At 39.3% G+C, this 20,707-nt stretch overlaps 1 protein-coding gene across 14 annotated transcripts in view; it reads left to right on the forward strand.

Annotated features, from left to right (window-relative positions):
• CREM (cAMP responsive element modulator) overlaps positions 1-20,707 on the forward strand; it is a 59,271-nt gene that overhangs the window by 30,150 nt on the left and 8,414 nt on the right. For 6 of the 14 annotated variants that reach the window (XM_082046669.1, XM_082046676.1, XM_082046670.1 and 3 more), the window contains one exon: positions 1,716-1,872. In XM_082046669.1, the coding sequence (XP_081902795.1) occupies positions 1,716-1,872 (157 nt within the window). Of the gene's footprint in view, positions 1-1,715; positions 1,873-2,706; positions 4,689-20,707 lie in introns of those variants that run through there. The other 8 variants (XM_082046680.1, XM_082046677.1, XM_082046671.1 and 5 more) reach the window with 4 other exon arrangements.

Here is a 20,707-nt window from a genome sequence, read left to right on the forward strand (position 1 = left end):
TCATTCATTGTAGCTAATGCAGACTAAGATAACATCTCTTTTTTACCTAGTGATGAGAGACAGAAAAAAATAGCTCTGACAATAGTCTATAAAATGTATATAATGTGGCCTGCATAAAGGTGAGACTGAAGAGTTTCTAAAGTTTCATTTTTACAACTAGTAAGTATTGTTCCAGTGACGTAGTTGGGATTGCTAAGAGATTTGAAGAATTTAAAGAAAGGGTTAAGTGTTTCTCCTGTAGATAGACAAGAAGACCAAGCCCTGTGTCCATGGCAGCTGCTGTTAGTGCTCTCAGGGCTGTCCTGGGCTGATTTCTCTCTCCCTCCCCATCCCCAGGGATTATGGTAACCCAGGTCAGTTCACTGGTCTAGTTCATCTTGTAATTCCACAAACACTTTTACCCCCAGGACTCAGACTGGGGGAGGTGTACAGTGTTTAAGCTGATAATGATTTCAGGACATGGCTGTGGAATTGTAGTCTAAACACAGCTTCTTCCTATTTTTTGTGTTTAATTAGTGAAGCATGAGCTTAATAAGAATAACAGTAATTTTTTATTAAGTTTTGGTTTTTTTTTTTTACCTCTGCAGTTGACTGGTGTCTCTTTACTGCTCTGTCAGCCTCCCCAAAGTGTTTTTGTCTACATTTTACTTTTCCAAGTTGTTTTTCCATTATTTGAATATTGCTTTATAGAATTAAAATATGAATTAAGTATAACTTAGCAGCCACTGAAATTTCATCTTTTATATTCCATTGCTTTAATGACAAAATTTAAACATTTGTTCTGTAATAATGTAAAAGATTTATGGAAAGGAATAGGTAAATACTTGCTCATAACTTGAAGGGGGATACATTCAAAAATTTTTTTTCATACGTTGAATGAGACACAAGCTCTTAGGACTTTCACAGCATTATGAAGTCAGGGTGCAGCATGTAAGAACAAATTACTTCAGAAATACAGAAATATGAAGTAAGACTATCCAAAAGGTGTTGGTTCCAAATAACACGTCAGATTTCAGATCTGCTTTTTAGCCTGGGGAGAGCTCAAAATTGTAGGTTCAGGAGCTGAGTCTGAACTTTTGCACCGGGATTTACTGGGTAGCTACAGCCCTTCCTGTGCAACTGCCACCGCCTCCTCTTGCTGGCCAGTGCTGCTGCGTCCCGTTCATGCCTCTCTTGCCCAAGGAACACGCTCCTGTTCACCACGAGAGTTTGGCTGTCCCTTTTCATTTGGCAACAGCAGCCCTCGCTGGTTTTGCAAGGGTTGCCGAACTGCTGCTGGAAAGGGAGCAGAGGCAGTAAGGCCAGTACTGTTGCTGTCACAGGGAGGGAGGGGAAATTGACTCCTGAAACCTCAGTGGCTGCAACAGCAGGATTTCATGGGATTGCGCAAACAGGAAATAAGTGTGGATGCTCTGACAGAGTTTCTCAAACAGCTTTTCCTATGTTGTCTGGAAAGAGCCTTGTGGAAGCTTTCACAGGCTTCAGGCTGGCTGGCTCGTGGGGCCACATGCTAGAGCCATTTAGATAACTTATTTTACAGCATGGAAATAAGCACTAGTAGGATAACAAATATATTCCACAGGCCTGTAATGTCATAACTATATTTCTGTAGCAGGGATCCTGGATATCTCATCAACAGAAATCTGTTATTTCCAGAGAGACTCCTGTATAGGTCTTTGTTGCCATAAAGTCTAAAATGTTGTTCTTTTATACAGCTGCCACTGGAGACATGCCAGCTTACCAGATTCGAACTCCCACTACTACCTTACCTCAGGGAGTGGTAATGGCAGCCTCACCAGGGGCTCTGCACAGCCCTCAGCAACTGGCAGAAGAGGCAACACGCAAGAGAGAGCTGAGACTTATGAAAAATAGGTAAGACTATATAATAGTCAATGGTCAGTGGTAAAAAAAAACCCACCAAAACTAATGAAGTTTTGTTCTTAAAGTCATGAGCAGTGCCTGTGGTTGACAAAGGGAAGGCAAGAAATTGTCAGTCATCCCACATCCTTATAGCATTGAGTATTGTCTGCTAACTCTGGAAAGATACAGCTGACCCTATCACCATGGATTTTTAGTTCTAAAATATTGTGGTCATTCAGAAATCAGTGTTGTCCTTTTCTGAAAATTTTTGTGATAATCTTCAGGTATACTTATTGATGAATTATTGTTCCCCCTGCTACTGACAGTAAAATGGCCAGTATGGGTTTGTTCATCTTGAAACATCCCAGCAAAGAATTGGCTTGGAAAATATCTGAGGATCTCATTAGCAGCTGTCAATTAATGATGCTGTGAAGAGGACTTATTCTAGGATGGAATGATAATTATAGACTTTCCTAAATGCTTGGCTACTGAGATAAGTTATTGTGCACTGCTCCTGTCATTTTGTGAGGAATATTGTGTGAGGTGCCTGTATATGTTTTAATTAGTTGGCATGGACTTGACTGTATGCTGTAAATGCCAGTCTTTCTCTGTGCATTCTTCTTGCTATTCTTAGGGAGCTCCTTTTAAGTGAGTAGACACCACTATCAATGGCAGTTAGATTAATGGAAGAAACAGTACGCTATGCAGATCTCTAATACATTAAACAGCCACTTGCCTTATGATTGAATTAATGGTATTGCTTTGCTCTCATGCCTGTGCTTTATTTTAAATTACTCACAAGAATCACTGCATTGTTGTGCCTCCTTTTGTTTCTTCTCTCTTCAGCTTTAAAGTAGCATCTATGCTGTCTCTCATGTAACTTGCTGGAAAGCTACACTCTCACAATTTGACAACTTATGTTCCAAGATGTTAAAGGAGTGGACTCCCAGTACTTCTAAAATTTCTTCTGGAATTGAATTCTTGTTCAGTCACATGCTTCTGGAAATACTACCCAACGTGTGTAGCTTCAATATAACAGAATGCCGAGCAGAACTGTGAGAATGGCTCCAGACTGCCCTTTGCCAGCAACAAAAGGAGCCCAGATGCATGTGGCTGAATGTGCCCAGGTGGACAGTTCTAAAATGCTAATAAATTGTATTTGTTTGGACTTAAATTTTACTGCTGATTGTTACATTAAGGTGAAAAAAAATTACAGCAGGTTGTAAGCTTGGTATCTAGCTTTTTATGTGAAGTGAGTAGTGTTATGCTTGTGTTTTTTGAAAGTAAATTCTTTGGGTTTGGTTTTAAGATTTTGATTGCGGAAGATAATACTTCTGATGAGCACACAAAGTGGAATGTGACTGGAAGAAGAAATGCTGCTTTCAGTCTTAATGTTTAGTACAGCTCAAGTCAATACGTTATCATTTACTCACTGTTTTTCTCAGTTCCTCTGTGTTTGAATTCCATCTTTGTATTTGTTGATGCTGAATTTGTTTCAAGTTCTGGTTGTTTTGAATTGTATTTTAACGATGTTATTGCTTATGGCTGTTATGTGCTGTTTCTGTTTGTGCAATCCAGCGGTTGTTGTTGTTGGTTGCTGTTGTTATTGTGGAACTGCAGGGATTGCAGGTAACTTCATTTATCCAGTCTTTGCCGTGTTGTGGCTGTTCCTGTAGTCATTTGCCTTGTATTGGTTCCAGGGAAGCTGCCAGAGAATGTCGCAGAAAGAAGAAAGAATATGTCAAATGTCTTGAAAATCGTGTGGCTGTTCTTGAAAACCAAAACAAGACTCTCATTGAGGAACTCAAGGCCCTCAAAGATCTTTATTGTCATAAAGCAGAATAACTGTCTTTCATTCGGACCTTGTTTATTATGAACTTTAATCAAGGCATGAGAGGAAGCAATTCTACAGATTGCCATATGAACTTGAGAAAGAGACACTTGAGGCCCTTGTGGAACCCAGTTTTGCTTAGTGTTTTCAGACTGATTTGGGAGATATTCCGAAACTTGGAATTCTGTCATAGTCTCCGTAATCTGCTGAGCTTTGTAATGGCATGCAAATGGCTTTTTTGTTTGCACTTTTTACTTCTGCTTTTTGCAGGGAAGCTGCTAAAGAATGTCGACGTCGGAAGAAAGAATACATAAAATGTCTGGAGAGTCGTGTTGCAGTGCTAGAAGTTCAGAACAAGAAACTTATAGAAGAGCTTGAAACCCTAAAAGACATTTGCTCTTCCAAAGCAGATTAGTAAAAATATTTATTATACTGTGAACTGACTGAAATATGTCCAGTTGCTTTATAAGGCAATACATAGCCAACATGAATTATGGCTTTCTCTTTGTGTCATTTATATTATATTCCAACTTCTAACATTCCTGAAATGCTTTCCTGCTTTTTGTCAATTCATAGCTCTAATTTCAGGTTTTTCATGCTCCTCCCTTCCATCTCCCAAGGAGCCAAATGTTAAAAAATGTAACAGAGTAAAAAAAGCGCATAATTTCTAAAAGCTGTTTCTTTGCCATATATTTACATACTACTTTTTACATGTTACTGAGTGTCCTGCACATACAAAATATTTTACAATTGTTTTAGATGAATCATAAAGATAATGCATCCAGTAATACAAGAAAATCAAACAACCCAAGCTATCTCAGGAAAGAGTTTATAAAAGAATGTTATGATTACATGTATGTACTAGCATACTAGTCTACAGATGATTTTATGGCATATTTTTATATTAGTTGCTTTGTGGAAAAAAAAGTATTGTATTGCTGTCACTGAGTGCCATGGTTAAAGATAGTTTTTAATAGAACCATGTTGTTTAACCTGTGTAGTGTCTGATTTCCTTTAAACATCTGTTTATTTGTCATGATTTAAACCCTTGAGTATCTGGAGGAGGAAAAAGGAAAAAAGCATACCGAAAGGCATGACATGATGCTAAGTACATTGTAAATACCTGAAAGCAGCTGTCTGTTCACTGCTATTTACTGAAGTTTTTTGTAGTCTGTAGGATATTTATTTGAGATCTATGCATCAAAATTCATTTTGCATCCTGACTATTTCATGTTCTAGATTCTGGACAGTTGTAGACAGTTGCCCATAGCAAAAGCTGATGGTGTAGTTCTTTTCACACTTTCTGCAAAGTACTGAGAGGAGGCAAATATGACTTAAAGAAGGAAGCTTTCCAATAAACAGTAACTGTCTGCTGATTCACAGGGTTCTGGAGTAGCCTATAGGTGAGAGCTGAAGACTTTTAAAAAGAAACCCATGCTTAAACTAGATGATAGATCTGGTAAATGCAGTACATGCCAACTTTCCATTGTGCTTTGAAAGAAAATACTGCTTATGCAAAATTGCTTCTGAGTATTTCTTTAATTCAGGAATGACCTAATTGGTTGTTGGCCAGTACCATCTATGAGCAAGAGCATTCGAGAGCTTTGCTGGAACTAGTAGCACCATTGCCTTACTGATGTGGTAGGAAGAAAGGCTTTAGTTCCTACTTGACTGGCTTTACAGGGGGAAGTGTTTGTGCGTGGAGGGTGGGAGGGTTGGAATCACACCATTACTGAAGTCCCTGAGACTGCTTCACTTAATTTAAACTGAATTCACATTTAACCCTGTCTTTACTGTGACACTATTAGGGTGGGGGATGTGTTTGCGCTTTTCTTAACATATATGTGGTTGTCTTAACTTTCCCAAATGACTTGAAATACACAGGATAACTTTCCGAAATCTTTTGAAAATCCCACTAGGTACCCAAGTGAGACGTTTGTAAGAAGAGGTGTTATCTCTTGCTTCCCGCAGCCACATCAGTTGATTTAAAAAGGAAAAAGGCTGCCTTTCGGACCCATGGGCTCTGCTTCAGGTCTGGAACAAAAATAAACTTTGAAACGTCTGTTCCACTGTGAAAATATATCTTAAGTGCTAAAGTCGGCACAGGTCAAAAGTTCTGTTAAAGTTGTTGGGCAGGATGAGTGCAGTCTGCAGCCTCTAGACTGCAACAAAAGTGTCCAGCAGATTTTTTGTTGTGGCTCCATCACGAGAATCTGTTTTCTGTTCCAGGTAGGCATTGCTCCTGACTCTCAAGGGATTTGGAAGCTTAAGTGGAAAGAAACTTGGGCGCATGGAGGATGTTTCTCCAGTAACAACTTCTCTTTATCTTCCCAATAGTATCTGCTAGTAACTGTGGTTAGAAAATTGAAATAAGGAATCCTTGTTTCTTCTGCATCTATGTAGTCTACAGTCTTTTCTTTGCTAATATTTTTCAAACATTTGATTGATGTTTCTTTTTTATTTAAATAAGTCCTTAGGGGGTGGGGAGGATGCTTTGGTAATGTGAGCTAAACCCAAATGCTCTTAGCATGTGTTTGATCATTCTGGAAAACTCCATTTCATCTATTTATCTGCACCAGGCAAAAGTATTGTGCTTCAGGAAAGTAAACTGCACAAAACCTGGCTCATTTACACTAAGACTAGGAAAAAAGAAAAGTTGACATATTATCCTTTAGTTCTCAGTATTTCAGTTTGGTACAGCATTAACTTTGACAGAATTAGCAACACATTTCTGTATTTTAAAGTGAGAATGAGTGAGTTTGTTGGTGAATAAGAACATTTAAGATGTATGGTTGGTAAATTAGAACCAAGATGCCTCTTGTGGTGAAAGAAATAACTTACTTGAAAATGAGCAGAGGCAGGTCTGCACAAATGCCAAGAATCTGTTGTCAAATTGCTGCTGCAAAAGTTACTACTTAAAAACAATAGATCCAGTTCTGAATTGATCTTAGAGATGTACACTGAAAACTTCGTGAGAGACTTCCCGAGATTAAACGAAGACTTGAAGGAAAACTCAGTGTACCACTGGGCTTTGTCAGAGAAATAATAGCAAAATAGTTATGTGAGATGGGACTGATGGAGCCTGGGTCTCTGTTCAAGTGGCATATCAGAGGATTAAAATGATAGATAGGATATATGGTGGGATATACAAATTAGCTCAGATTATAAAGGTAAATCATATTAAGTCTTCCTTCAGTTTATGGTTTTCTTTTTGAAGTCTCAATACAGCCCTCTCACGGTTTAGATCACTTTGGGGACTCATTTTATTCTACATCAGTGTCGTGTTTCTGAATGTGTGTCAGCCCTGGAGTCCAGAGCAGATGCACGTGTGCTATGAATGCAAAGACAATTTTTCTTTTCATTTACTGTCCATCAAGCTTGTGTTTGTGCAGGTAAGTCCTGTGCTTGCTAGTGCAGAAAAAGTGAAAATGGCTGGAACCATTCATTGTTACTTCTTAACTTTCATGGAAGAAAACTGAAATTTGAGTGGGGTCGGAATTCCAAAGCTTTTGGGAGGTGAGACACATTATAGGAGCTGTGCTGCCCACAGTCCAGGTGACACTGTCTGTGCTTGTATAATGGCACCCACATTCCAGATACCAGGCCAAGAAAAGGTCCATTTATAATGATTGTGTTGAACTTCTTAGGGTAAATCTTAGTGCTTTTATCGAAATCAGTTACTGATCTTTTTCCTGAGGATACATGTTCATGGGAGAGAGCAAGCTGCTTTCTGTGTTTTGTCTGTCTCCTCACTTTGTGACCACTTTTGGTTCATCCAAAGACAGAACAGTCTGTTTGCAGAGATTTACCAAGTGGATCAGACACTGAGCTCAAAGTATTTCGTTCAGGGACAATGGTTGGAAAAGCTGACCCTTTGAGTTTCTTCACATCTTGTTCTTTGTGTAAATGGTAGATCCATCCCTTTCCCTAAAAGTATTATCATCTAAAATGGCACAGTGCAAGCATGCAAACTGTTGGTTTTTGTGAAAGGTCTGTGCTGTGACTGTCAGTCACAGACCTAAGGAAACATGGTACTGGTGGTTATTGTGGTTCCTGTGAGAACCAGGGAGGGCTTGGCCTCTGTCTTCATTTTACCACTTCAGTTCTCAGATGAACCAGGCTTTGAGTTCAGTGCTCTTTCCGAAGAACTCCTTGACTGCGAGACCAAATCCACCTTCTGTCTTCTAACACGTACGTATTTTTGGTTTTAATGCCTTTTCCCACAATTTGATGCTGAGGTTGCTAAGAATGTACAAATAGCAACTGAGGAGGTGTTCAGTCTTAATTATCTTACTCGATGACTGTGTCACTTATTTGACAAGGCTGGGAAGTACCTACTTCTCTAATAAAAACATAACTCTGAGCTTTGGATACCAATAAGATTTCCACAGGAGTCTGATTCTGATTCTGATTTGTGAAGCAGAGTGCTTGGTGTGGTGCAGGAGCAAGGCCTTTTCAACACAATGTTGTTATTAGTACAGAAGCTTTAAATGAATCAGTTTATTTATTACAAGATAATTTGAGCATTGCCCAAGCTTTGATTTCTCAGAGCCAGGAATTTGGGGTTTTTCAGTACCAGAAAAAAAGACTGAAATGATTGTGATTTTCTTTCTGTAAGAAAATTACATCCCTATGGTATGAAACTCTTCTCCCTGAAATCACACAACTGTTTGCAAATTCCTTTGAGACAGAGAGATGGAGGATGTGCCTTTACAGGAGGGTGTACACAAGACTGCATGGATGGGTATATTTTTCAAATAGAGTTTGCTGCAGCTCAGGGGAAATGGTCTCTTGAAAAACGTCTTCAGCCTCCAAGGGTTGTGGGCGATGAGGAATGTAATAGTCAGCTTCCTGTGAAGGTACAGCTTTGAGTCAGAGCTCTGTTCTTCCCCAGCCAAGTGCAATGGGGAGCAGAGGTATAAAGAGAAATCTCTAGGCTATCCAGACAGAGCTGCCTCTTGACTGTCTGAAACAGCCTCAGCTCTTGTGACTGGAGAAAAAAGGGATTAAAATAAATATATTTTGTAAGTGTGGGTTTGGTTTCTTTGGGGATTTTTTTGGTGATTTTTTTATTGTTAGTTCCCACAGATTTTTCTGTTTGCAGGAATAATTGTAGTTTTTCTGCCTGCACTGATACAGTCGTAAGGAGTGCAAGCTGTTGCCTCCCACCTGCTTCTCCAGGGTTTTCCTTCCATTCTTAACAAGCATCATTGCTGATCTGTACTGTTATCGCAGAATCATGAATGTCCTGAGTTGGAAAGGACTCACTAGGACCATTGAGCCCAACTCATGTCCCTGCATAGGACAACCCCCAAATCTTTATCCTGCAGACATCAGTGTAATAGCTAAATCAAGTGTGATTGTTTTTCTTTCCTGAATGAAGTATCACTTCACAGGAAACAAAGTGGTCTGCCCAGCTACTCGTTTAGATTGACTCATTTTGCTTAAAGTTTTTTTCTGTTTTATTCGTTTGGTGTTTTGTCCGGGGGTGTGTACATGACAAGAATGTTTTGAATGATGAGCTGTTAAGCAGCTGATGGAAGTAGCTGCATTTTGGTTCTCAGCATTCCTGTATGACATATGGACTTACGAGAAGTGGGTTTAATTTGGTTGGGAATTTTTTTTAAGGCACCGTGAGGCTCTTCTGGATGAGGGATAACAATTATTTCGTTATTCCAGAAAAAGGTGTATTAGTTCTAGTATTTGCTTAATCTAAAAACCGAAGGGAATGAGTTAGTTTTTAGGGCAATTTGGTAGTGTCTCATGCAGATTGGCAATGGCAGGTAGTTTATTCTTCTTCTGTCTCTAATGAAGCTTTTCTAGTCTGTTTTGTCAGGTTTCTGTTTTTTCCTACTTCTGGGATAGAGCTTCCTTATTGCAACTTGCTTGTTATGAAGCAGCAACTTGTATATGCACGAGTCTCAAAGAGGGCAATGCGAGAGTTGAATGCTGTGTATAGACAAAGGAAAACAAATCTTAATTGTATTCTGTATGACTTGCATGGAAAAAACAGTGCAGGAAGCGTCTCTGTTATGGTAACTGCTGAGGTTTTTCCTCTCCTTTAATAGCCGTATCAGTGGAATCGGGTGTGATTAATACATCTTGTGAATGGAATTATAACTATAGAAATGTCACAATGTACGAGTCTTGTTAGCTAGCCAAGTCATTGTTTTTCTTCTGTGGTTTCAAAAAACTGATTTCCAAATGGCCTTGAATGAGACTTTTCATGGTGTCTCTGTCTTTTTTAATTTCTTTCTTTCCCCCAAATGTGATTGTGCTCATCCTAGGTAAAAGCTGAGTTGTTTAGCAAGACTAGTCTTGACCTTAGAGTATTCAAAAATACAGGGAATGTAGCTGATACATGACCGGATGATCCTTAGTATGTGACATTTAGGCCAAATCAGCAGGTTTTGTTTGCTCCTGTCAGTCGATAATTGTAGCAGAAACCCCAGCAGAGCCCGGCAGCAGCTTTTCCATGTGAACCAAGAGATGGCATGCTAAAGCTCTTGGGTTTGTTTGGTCTTTTGCTTAGATAGGTAGATTAAATATAAAAAAAATGAACAACCCAAACTAACCAACCAGCCCTTCCCCAACAACAAAAAAGCTGAGTTGTTTAGCAAGACCAGTCTTGACCTTAGAGTCTGCTTCTTCTCAAGTAGCTCTCTTAAAGATTTTATTGATTTATTTTAATCTCAGCAAGATATTTATCATGGTTTTAGCTTTCATTAATTCTTGCAGAAGTGAGAGAACTGCGAATGCATTTTTAAGTTTAATGCATACTGAGGTGTTGTGCTTGATGAAATCAGTTTTGAAGAACAAGATTGTCAAAGACCCTGGTTGTATGAACCAAAATCTTCCAGAACTTTGTCAGCTGCCATACAAACAAGAAAATGCTTAAATCCAGACACACCTGCCTCTTTATCAGTGGAGCTGTCAGTTAGTTCAAAGATCTGGATGTGGGCCTGGAACTGCATCCTTCCTCACACAAGTGAGCAACCAAAATCTGTTGAGATCTTCAAAGCAGATGTTCTTTGTTTTCTCTCATTTGAGGCCTGATTTAATTGGCTGTTCTGAAGTGTGTCTGCTAGGAATGGGCCTAATGTGAAATATGGCTGGAGTGAAATGGGAAAAAAATCAGGATAAAGTGAACAAAGCATTTGAAAGCTGAAGTGTCACAGAGTAACACAAGCAGGCACGTATTGGCAATTTGCATGCTTTTTTCTTAGTTCTGTATTTTTTGTGTAAGAATCCCGTTATCTCTGCAGGGATCAGAGCTCTGCTGTATTGAGCGCAGGATGAAAAGCATTGACATTTCAAAATTGCTTCCAGTTTCTATTGTTGCATGAATTGTCACCTATAGCTTCTTCCCTCATGCTAACAGATGTATTCCATACACTCTTTGTCCTTTCTCATAGATTATTTTAATTGTCTTCAAGTGTTAATCCTGTTTCCTGTGAAATGCCAGCTCGGCACTCAAGTCTCTGTATGATTTCTTCTAGTATGTTTTGAACCTGACAGTCAGTTTCAATTAAAGCTGATAGATGTGGCAAAGATCTCTCCAAAGTTCACAAAAATAGGTTGCCAAAGAAGGCATGGACTTACTAAGGAAAAGATACAATGTAAGCGTGCTTAGATATAAAAAAAACTTACTTGGAATTATCTCCTGTTTGAGCCAGAGAATTAATTCACTGATTGCAGATGAACCATATAAGATAAGGTTTTATTAGTTTTATTACTGACAAGTATTTGTATTTTGGGGAGATGTTCAAATTTCTATGGAATACATCACACTTATTTTAAAGGAAAATGTATTTATAGACAAAGTGGATTTTATGAAAAGGCTTAAATGCCTTGCAGACCTATGCTGGTGGGTCTGAAATTGTTCTCTGCCTCTTCACTAAGCCAACAGTAGTTGACTAGAGGGCAATGGAATGTACCCTGACAAAATACTTGCTGGATGTTGTCCCAGATTCTAACAGTTACTGACAATTTTGGACACTTCAGCAAGGCAAATAAGTTAAAAATAGACTAGTTTTGAAATACACAATTTATAAGAAAAAATACTGCCTGTCTCCACTGTTGCATTGCAGTAGCTTTGAGTGGAGAGTCTGGTAGTTTGCTATGTTAAATTTTAAATAGGAGTCATTTCTGACCTTTTGGGTGAAGCTTCAATCAAAAAAGGAATGATCTTTTCCAGCTGTTTTAGGGTGACACCTCGTGGACTATAAATGTCTACACTTTATTTCCGAACTGATTAGGCAGCCAAAGGTTATTACAGAAGCAGAGGATTTCTTGTATCCCGAGGGGAAGGGATGCGGGGTGTTCTGTGGCTATTGAGAACACAAACTCATTGTTTTCTGCTGTTTCTCTGTTTTATATATATTACTAATAAGTGATTTATAATTTTCTAGCCTTCTAACAGACAAAAATTGTACTGACGAATTTTCAACTTACAGAGTCTTCCTGACTGATAGTCTCATTTAACAAAAGCCAAAGTGAGAATGATTAAATTTTTATTTATATAAATTATAATTATAATAGAATGTTATCTAAATACTTAAAAAAATATATTACAAATACCACTGTTGAAGAACTGTAGTTACTAGTTCTAGGTCAAAAAAAAATGAAATATGATAAAAAACTTAGGTATCTTTTGAAACATAATGGTGTGAAGGGAAAAGGAAATAATGCAATTTTTATCCAGGCATATGGAAAGATCATTTTGGAAATAGAAGGAGGGAGGGGATAACAAGTGGGAATACAGGAAACAGGAAAATATAAAGGCACAGTGATGAAGAAAATCCACTCTTTAGGCTAGGTAGATTTTCCTTTTCTAATAAATTGCTCACTTCTGCGTTACAACTGTGAATACATCGTATTCCACCCCATAGTCACATCTGCAAGGGGCTGTCAGCGTGCACAGATGATACAGGGCTGTGTATTTCCACAGCTCCTGGGAGGCCTGATCTGAGCACCTAAACAGAATTTTTTTTCCTGATTCAAGAAAAATACATGAGATGTGATCTCAAGATCTGGAACAACAAATGAATTTCTGTATGGTATGTTGATAAGCCTGTACTACGAAAAATGAAAGGATACATGGTTTCAGAATTGTTGCTATCAACAGATTAATTTAAATATTTATATAACTTAATTAACAGTTAAATCAGTTTGTGATACCATGCAATTTCCAGTCATAAATGTAATGTTGACTCAGTCACAATTTAAAGCTGTTCTTAAAGACTGTGCTGCAGCAGAGTCTGGAGGGCTTGGTGTCCACTTCCACTGCAGTGTGTAACTGCAAAGCTTGGAAAGCTGAACCGCTGCCCCAGCTGTTTTCAGCGTTGCGGGTTTGGCTGATGTGAGATCTGGTTGTGTCTCTCTTCCCCAGATTTGAGCACCCCTGAGGTTAGAAATGTTATGGTCAGACAACATTTGACATTAGCTCTTGCTGTTTGAGTAGATCAGTTGGTTTCACGTGCCCCCCCCGTCCTCCTCCTTTCTATACTGAAGAAGAGAAATGCAACATTTCTTCAGCCAGTACTTTAGTCCTGGAGATGCTTCAGTCTTTGCTCGGCCTCCTGAATCTGCCATTAGTGCCCTGAGGAGCAGAAGTGCGTTTTCCCTCATAACACAACTGAGCTCTTTTACTAACAGCAGAGGTCTCCCTGTCCAAAAACACGTGAGGGGAGAGGAGGAACAACTGGTGCAAATATGTGCAGTATCTGTGGGCCTCAGGTCAGAGCCAACTCATACTGACACACTTGTACCAGATCTCCTGAATAAATGACTGAGAGCAGAACCTCTGCTGGACATTTGCCCAAAGCCAGATATAAGGAAACTTGAACAAGTTATTCTGATTTCCCCAAGTATCACTTTCTGTCAACTCTTTTTACTTCGTTTTGCAGTCTTTGCTTGGAGTGATGGCTCTTATAGCGGAGTTTGGCCTAGTTGCCTCTAGGTAACAATGTTCGAGTTGTTTTTCCAGAAAAACGACTGTCAGCTTCCACCTTTGGCAATGGAACTTGTTCTGCTTTTTCATCCACACTTCATACGGAAGGAATCGCTACAGACATGTTGAAGAGCTTTTTTCAATTGTATGAAGGTAAAATAAAGGCATATGCTCAAATTTGAAGGTAGGAAAAGCTTCCTCCCAGCAAGAAGGGCACTCCCATAATAAAATTATCAAAGCTGTGCTCTAACATTTCATAACAGACTTTAAATCTGGCCAAAGCATTCCCTCACTCCTATGCCTCCTGAAAAGGCTTTGAAAATATGGAATTGCAGCTGCACAGCCAGTCCAAAGAGTCTGAGAGAATCAGTTTACAGCAGATTATGTAAAAAAATTTGATTCCGATGCCTACATCTGCTGAAGTTGAAAGAAAATAAGCCTAGTGCTTACATGGGTTTATTATACATGGCCTAAAGACTATATTTAGGAGGGAGAGAAAACATGATTAACAGTGTCAACATAAATTTTGGGTAGGATATGGGGCAATTTTATTTTTCTCAATTATACTTGGGAAAATTGTCATATACAGAAAAAATTGACTAATCTATAATGATTTATGCAATTGCACAAGAGAAATTTTGTATAGATCAAACAGAAAATATGAGTCAATTAGTGTCCCTTATGAAGGAGCACAATGGTTAAGTATGTAGGTCACTTTTGAGAGATTAGTTATCTGCGATCTTGGACAGATGCCCAGTAAAGTGAAACACACTTAATGGAATTGCTGATGTAAAAATAATCCTATTAAAATAAAAGATGAACTTTGCAGGAATATAGAAAGTGGTGTAAAAACAGCAGTTTGCTTTTAAAATACATAGTTCATAAGGAAATAAACCAATCAAATGAGTGAAACCTCTTCGTAAGCACGAGGACTAAAATAAATTTGAAATGTGATTAAAGATATATTCCTGATCAATTCATCTGCTTTGATTTTTTAGCAATATAATGCAAGATAAAAGCTATTCAAAAATACAGGGAATGTAGCTGATACATGACCAGGTGATCCTTAGTATGTGACATTTAGGCCAAATCAGCAGGTTTTGTTTGCTCCTGTCAGTCAATAATTGTAGCAGAAACCCCAGCAGAGCCCGGCAGCAGCTTTTCCACGCGAACGAAGAGATGGCATGCTAAAGCTCTTGGGTTTGTTTGGTCTTTTGCTTAGATAGGTAGATTAAAAATAAGAAAATGAACAACCCAAACTAACCAACCAGCCCTTCCCCAACAACAAAAAAACCCAAGCCCAGTAGGTACCTGAGGCAAAATGAGGAAGTTCACTGGAACAAATGGGATGGACAAAACAGTAATGCCACTGTCTTGGCCAAGTATTCCGTGGGAGCGGTACAAGTCTGGAGGGTGGTATGCGCGGTTGTCCCTCAGCAGAAGCTGAGTATGTCCAGTGATGAGAGAAGCAGAAGTGCCTGAAGCACAGAGCACTTCACATCCAGAGCTTGAACTGCAGCTTTATTTGTGCCTCGTCACCGCAGGGGGGAAAACCTTACAGAGCATCCCATGTTGGTGGTACCCAGACTTATGATGGCATTTGTGAACCTACTATGGGAAGTCGGAGTACCTTAAGTGCCAGACCTTAGATCATACTGTAAATTTTTGCACATCTAAACTCTAGACATCTGGTCCTGAGCATTGTAACTGCATCTCTCAGTGTGCACAAGGTCTCTAACCAATATGTGATGACTTGCATTAAAATTCAGCAATGTTTGTAGGGTCAGACACGGAGAGTCCAGGACTTCTTTCTCCAGACTGCTGGACAAGTTTGCTAACAGCTTGAAGTACTATTTGTCTTATCTAACAATGGTCATCTGAAATCCAGGTATTCCTCTGTATTCTAATTCTCTGTTCCATGGGATAGCAGGCATCGTTTCCACAGTACAGTCTATAACTTTCTGAGGATGGAATTATTTGCCTGTGATGAAGCTCCTTTCCTCCCACTGAACATACAAACAGTTAAGAGCTAGGAAGAGAGAGCTGAATTTTCAATAGCTCAAGTAAGATGTAGTCAAGATACACCCAACACCAAGGTTATAAATTCCTGGCCTTTCTCAAGACAGATCAAGCTTTATCTTCAAGAAAAAAATCTGAGGGGAATGGCTGTGGTGAGGCAGTGGAGCCCATGTTGTCAGAACCATGGTGTGCAGGTGGCAGACCCTGACTGGGGGTAGTTACAGACCCCTCCCAAAAGAGCTATAAGGTGGAACATTCTTGGGCAGAGGAGGAATTCAATGCAGGTCCCACATATCTGGGCCATGATCCTGATTCTGTACCACAGCAGATGCTCCATAAACACCCCAGACATGGATTGCATCATTTTATTGGGGAACAACAGCTTTGTTGGCTTCATATATCAAGTTTGATGTGAAGGCACGAGGTCCGTTTTGCAATTTTGAAGCTAATTTAAACCCTGAATGGTATCAGGTCTGTGTTTTGGATTCTGGTTCGGTTGAGTGCAAGCAGCCCAAAGAGGACTGAAAAAATTGTAGCTGTTAACAGGAGCAAAGCCGTAGTCATGGTGGGAGCTCCTGATCTTAAGAACTGAGAGAGCCAAGTTCATTCATACCCCATTTTAGATAGTGAAGCCTTTTCTAGATCTGACCTTGTTGCAGTATATTTAGTCAAATATCACATTCTCATAAATTTTCCACATTGGTAAATGTGGATATAAATACTTTCACAAGTCTAAAGTACAAAGATATCCATGACTATTAAATACTAGATAATGTTAACAAATACTTTATTTCTCTTTTCTGTATTCTTCCTTATCAGCTAGCAGGTTTTATTTAGCACAACTCGTGCTTTAGTAAAAACTTAATTATTTCTGCATAGTTCTTAGCCTGTTGAATGTATTCTAGCAATACTTTATGGATATTTACAGAGTTGGACAATTGCAGAAAAATAAAAACAGGGCTTAAACTATCTAATGTGTGACTGCGACTCTTCGGAATGAGTCAAATGTTCATTTGGAACTGAAAACACACAGTTCTAGGAGAAGGTTCTAAAGTGCTGTCAAGCTACTTTGTTAAAATGCGTTGGGTTTTTGTCAATAAGTTGTCAGCAGCGGTAAGTAAATGAGAATTAATTGTTGCTTGTGAAACAGTCTCACACTAAAACCCCTAAACTCTTCACAAGATTTTTTTTTTTCTTTTTTTAGGGAGAAAGGTTTAAAATCGCACGTTTTAACAATGTTCAAATTGTACACTGCAGTGAAGTTCCCCAACCTAGATCTCTAGTCTAACCTAGATAGTTATTTAGTTTATTTGGATACCAGATATCAACTTCAAAAGTTATGTTTTTCAGATGAACAACATAAATTAATAATCAGTGCAGATCTGAAAATGTTTGAAGTTATTTTTGTCTTCATTTGCAGAACCACTTGCCACTGATGCTGGCAGCTTCAGGACACATGTGATTACTTCTCTGTGCAGACAGAAACTCTTTGTTATCCTGTATTTAAACACAGGCTTCCAGTCTTACCGGTGCCTCAGAAAAAAATCTGGACTTACAGAGCTGAGTGTGGATCTTGTTTCTACAATTCCGTATGTCTGTGATGTGTTCAATCCCACCTGGAATCCAGTGGTTGTCCTATTATATTGCAGTTTCTCATGTTACCTTCTGCACCTTGCCATTCTGTTTACTTATACCATCTGGCAGATTGGAATCAAATTGATTTGCGTTAATAGGTAGGGTAGCGAAGTCTTTTAACTGGTGATGGTCAGTACATACAGATACAGAAATACAGATTAGCTTGTTGAACTAGACTTATGGAAGTCTTCCCTGAAAATGGGTGTTATTTTGGTCTATATAGTTACATTACATACATAATAGAGTTCCAAGATGTATGTCCAGCAAATATGGGACTCCAGGAGACACAGTAAGATCAGTGGTGGACCTAACAGTGGTATGAAGAGTTGCAAAACTGAGCTCCTTAATTGCCAAAGGGAGATGGGTACACAGAAAATCCCACAGACATGGGGTTAGTCTCTACTGGCAACACATCAGCACCTCAACACCTTCTTCAGCAGTGTTTTTCCTTCATTATATATAAAGGAAATCGGTTACTGACAAAGGCAGCTGCCTCCTGCGATAGCTGGCTAAAAATACTTGGCTTGTGTTGGAACAATGTTTCATCTCTTTTATTTAAGAAGAAGAAAAAAAATGGGAAAACTGGCAAAAAAGACCACACAAGAAGCCCCAAACCACACATACAATTCCAGTGAAGGCTTCTTACTTGACAGCCCAGGAGTATGAAACCCCAGAATGGATATAACATTACATTTCCCCATAATATCCCTTTGGCCTCTTTTGACCTGAAGAGACCAGTGGGTGTGGTGAAGACGCCATCTGGTTAACGGCTTTTCATAAAAGTTAACTCTGGAAAGTATAGGTGAGGCAAGCAGGGTACCCTTTTTTGGAAACTGACTTGATAGCATGAACACCATTTAACTTGTGTCCAGGATGTCCCTAATGCAGGAGGTGAAGGTGGGAGTTACAGTGCCCATGCTCTTCTGACAATTCCTCCCTTCTACTTGGGTATATGATAAAAGAATAGGGCTGTGCAACTAAGATGCATTTCAAAATAAGAGACTGAGCAGGACAGAGTATCTTGTGTGTGCTTCTCTGTGCTACATTCATTAAATGCTGGGAATTGAAGCAAGAGCTCAGCATAGATGTGTATTTGATAATGCATATATGCATCTCTCATTTTGATGTTTACTTCTGTGATTTCAGAATCTCAAAATCAATGAACCTGGAATCTAATTTCTATTCTTACTATATCCAACAAGTTGTTGGATGGATCATAAATAACCACAATGCCACACCATGGGAGAAATCCTGATACCATTGTTTCCTAAGCTTCCTGTACAATGCTGGGGGATGATAGTCTTGCAAAGACAATTCTGTAAGTCACACTGGAGTTTCACTGAGTTTGGTGGCTAATGAAGACAGCGCATCTTTTGTGTGCAAAAGCTTGAGCTGAAAAGTGTTCTGCTGTTGGTCCTGCATCTTCTATATGGATATCATGTGAAAAATGCTGATCCAAGTTGTGCAACACTTCTCTGTTTCAGGCCTTACTAGACAGCTGGGGTTGGTGTTCATTCAAATCAAGTGTTTGAACCTACTTGTTCTACAACTGCGTTAGGATTTGTACCACCAGTCGGAGAGCTTGCATTCTATCCCTTTTCTGTAAAAAATGCATTTTTATTTTGTAGGAGAGGGACTCAATCTTGTTTCCTTTAACTTGATAGCTAATTACACAAATAAGGCAAGGTTGACCTCTCATGTGAATCCTGTGTTCCCAAAAGTTCTGCCCTAAAGACTGGATGAAGGTTGGAGGTGGTGGACTCCTGTGCACATGCAGAGATGGGGGAATGTCTGTGCTGGGAATTGTCACAGGGCTGCTGGCCAACCTGTGCTTTGTGCAGCATCAGCCAAGGTCTGCAGCATAACCTTGACTGTGAAGGCAGGAATTGTTTCCTTATTGTTATATGCTCCAAAAGTGCACTGTGGATGGACAAGTTTATTTTAAAAATATTATTTTTCCCAAATATAGATTTTTTTACTATCTTAATTTTCTTAGTGTTTATGATTTTCTGTGGGTATACAGGGTGTGGTAACCAAGACAGCCACTGCTCAGCTCTGTGTGGACTGTGGGTGAGAGAAGCTGCAAAGATGTGAACGATGCCAAGATGAACAAAACAGAGGTACTAAAGAGAGCCTGCTTCCCTAATTTACAAAGGATGGGATGAAAAGAATAACTGGAATGCCGTGACAGAGAGAGAGAAAAGTAGGGTTTTCCAGATCTCATGGACAAGAAGAAGCGAGTGTACTTGGTGTACACACCTGTGAATGCTGAGAATATACAGTGCTGTGAAATTTTTCAGAAAATGTGAAAAAAATGCATGTAGGATTAACAGGCAGATGACGTGGACAAGCAGTCGTCCAATCTGGACGTATCTAGGACTAGAAATCTTGGACAAAATCTGGAAAACCTTGATCTCTGCTCATAAAAGTATTCCTAGCTATGTATACTTGTTCTGTAAGTAAAACAAGATACTTGAGACAATACGCAAGTATCCTTATGTCAAAATGCCCAGAACTAAAACTGCCCACTCTTAACCTAGAATTCAAGAACCGAAGGAGTAATTGTTCTCTTTTTTCCAGGTGGGATTCAGTAAACTTGGAGACAACTGCAAGGAAGCCAAGATTTAACTCTTCCAGGTTATGCTTGTTCTAGGAGTGTGTGAAAATTATTTTTCAAGGACTTCCATGCCAATGCTTCTCATAAAAGTAATACTGCGTAATCTCAAAAGCATTGGTAAGAACTGTGAGAGCTTTGCATTTATAGTTCCATCCTCAAAGGAAAAGTCACCTCAAGTTTATTATAATTGGTTATTTCCTGATGTAATATATTTTTGTTGGTTCTGTGTAGGGGTCAGGTGGATAATGTCTGTCTCAGCCTTCTCTCTTGCATCATCCCTAGCGCTCCAGCAGGTTGCTGGAAGTCAAGACCAGCCTGACACCGCAGCTGGGGAAGCAGAAGCCAGTAGCTTCCATTCCCGCACATCTGATAACGAGCTGGAGCGGGCGGGTGATCCTGCAGGAGCTTTCTGAGAAGTGGCACAAAGACATTAAGTTTCACTTGGTTCTGCAGCCCCTCATATCCAGCTGAACTTTTTTCTGTTGTCAAAAGTATGTACCTCATTCTCTGACAGAATGCTGCTATTCCAATTTTCCTTTGATGCAGCATAAAGCGTGGCATCTCTTACTTAAAAATACTTTTCCAAAACTACTCAAGCAGAGGTCCAGCAGCTTTGCTTGTGACATAATTCAGAATTATGATTTCCAGCATGATAGATAAAGATAACAGGATTAATAAAAAGCCAGTGCCTGTTTCAATACCTGTGTTGTATACTTCTGCTTCTTAGTCTGTGCCCAGCAGCGCAGTGCGATGGTTCCAGGTTCTTGGAGTGGAAGCAAATAACTGATATAAA

The sequence above is a fragment of the Streptopelia decaocto genome, assembly GCF_964273445.1.
Source record: "Streptopelia decaocto genome assembly, chromosome: 2".
Lineage (NCBI taxonomy): Eukaryota > Metazoa > Chordata > Aves > Columbiformes > Columbidae > Streptopelia > Streptopelia decaocto.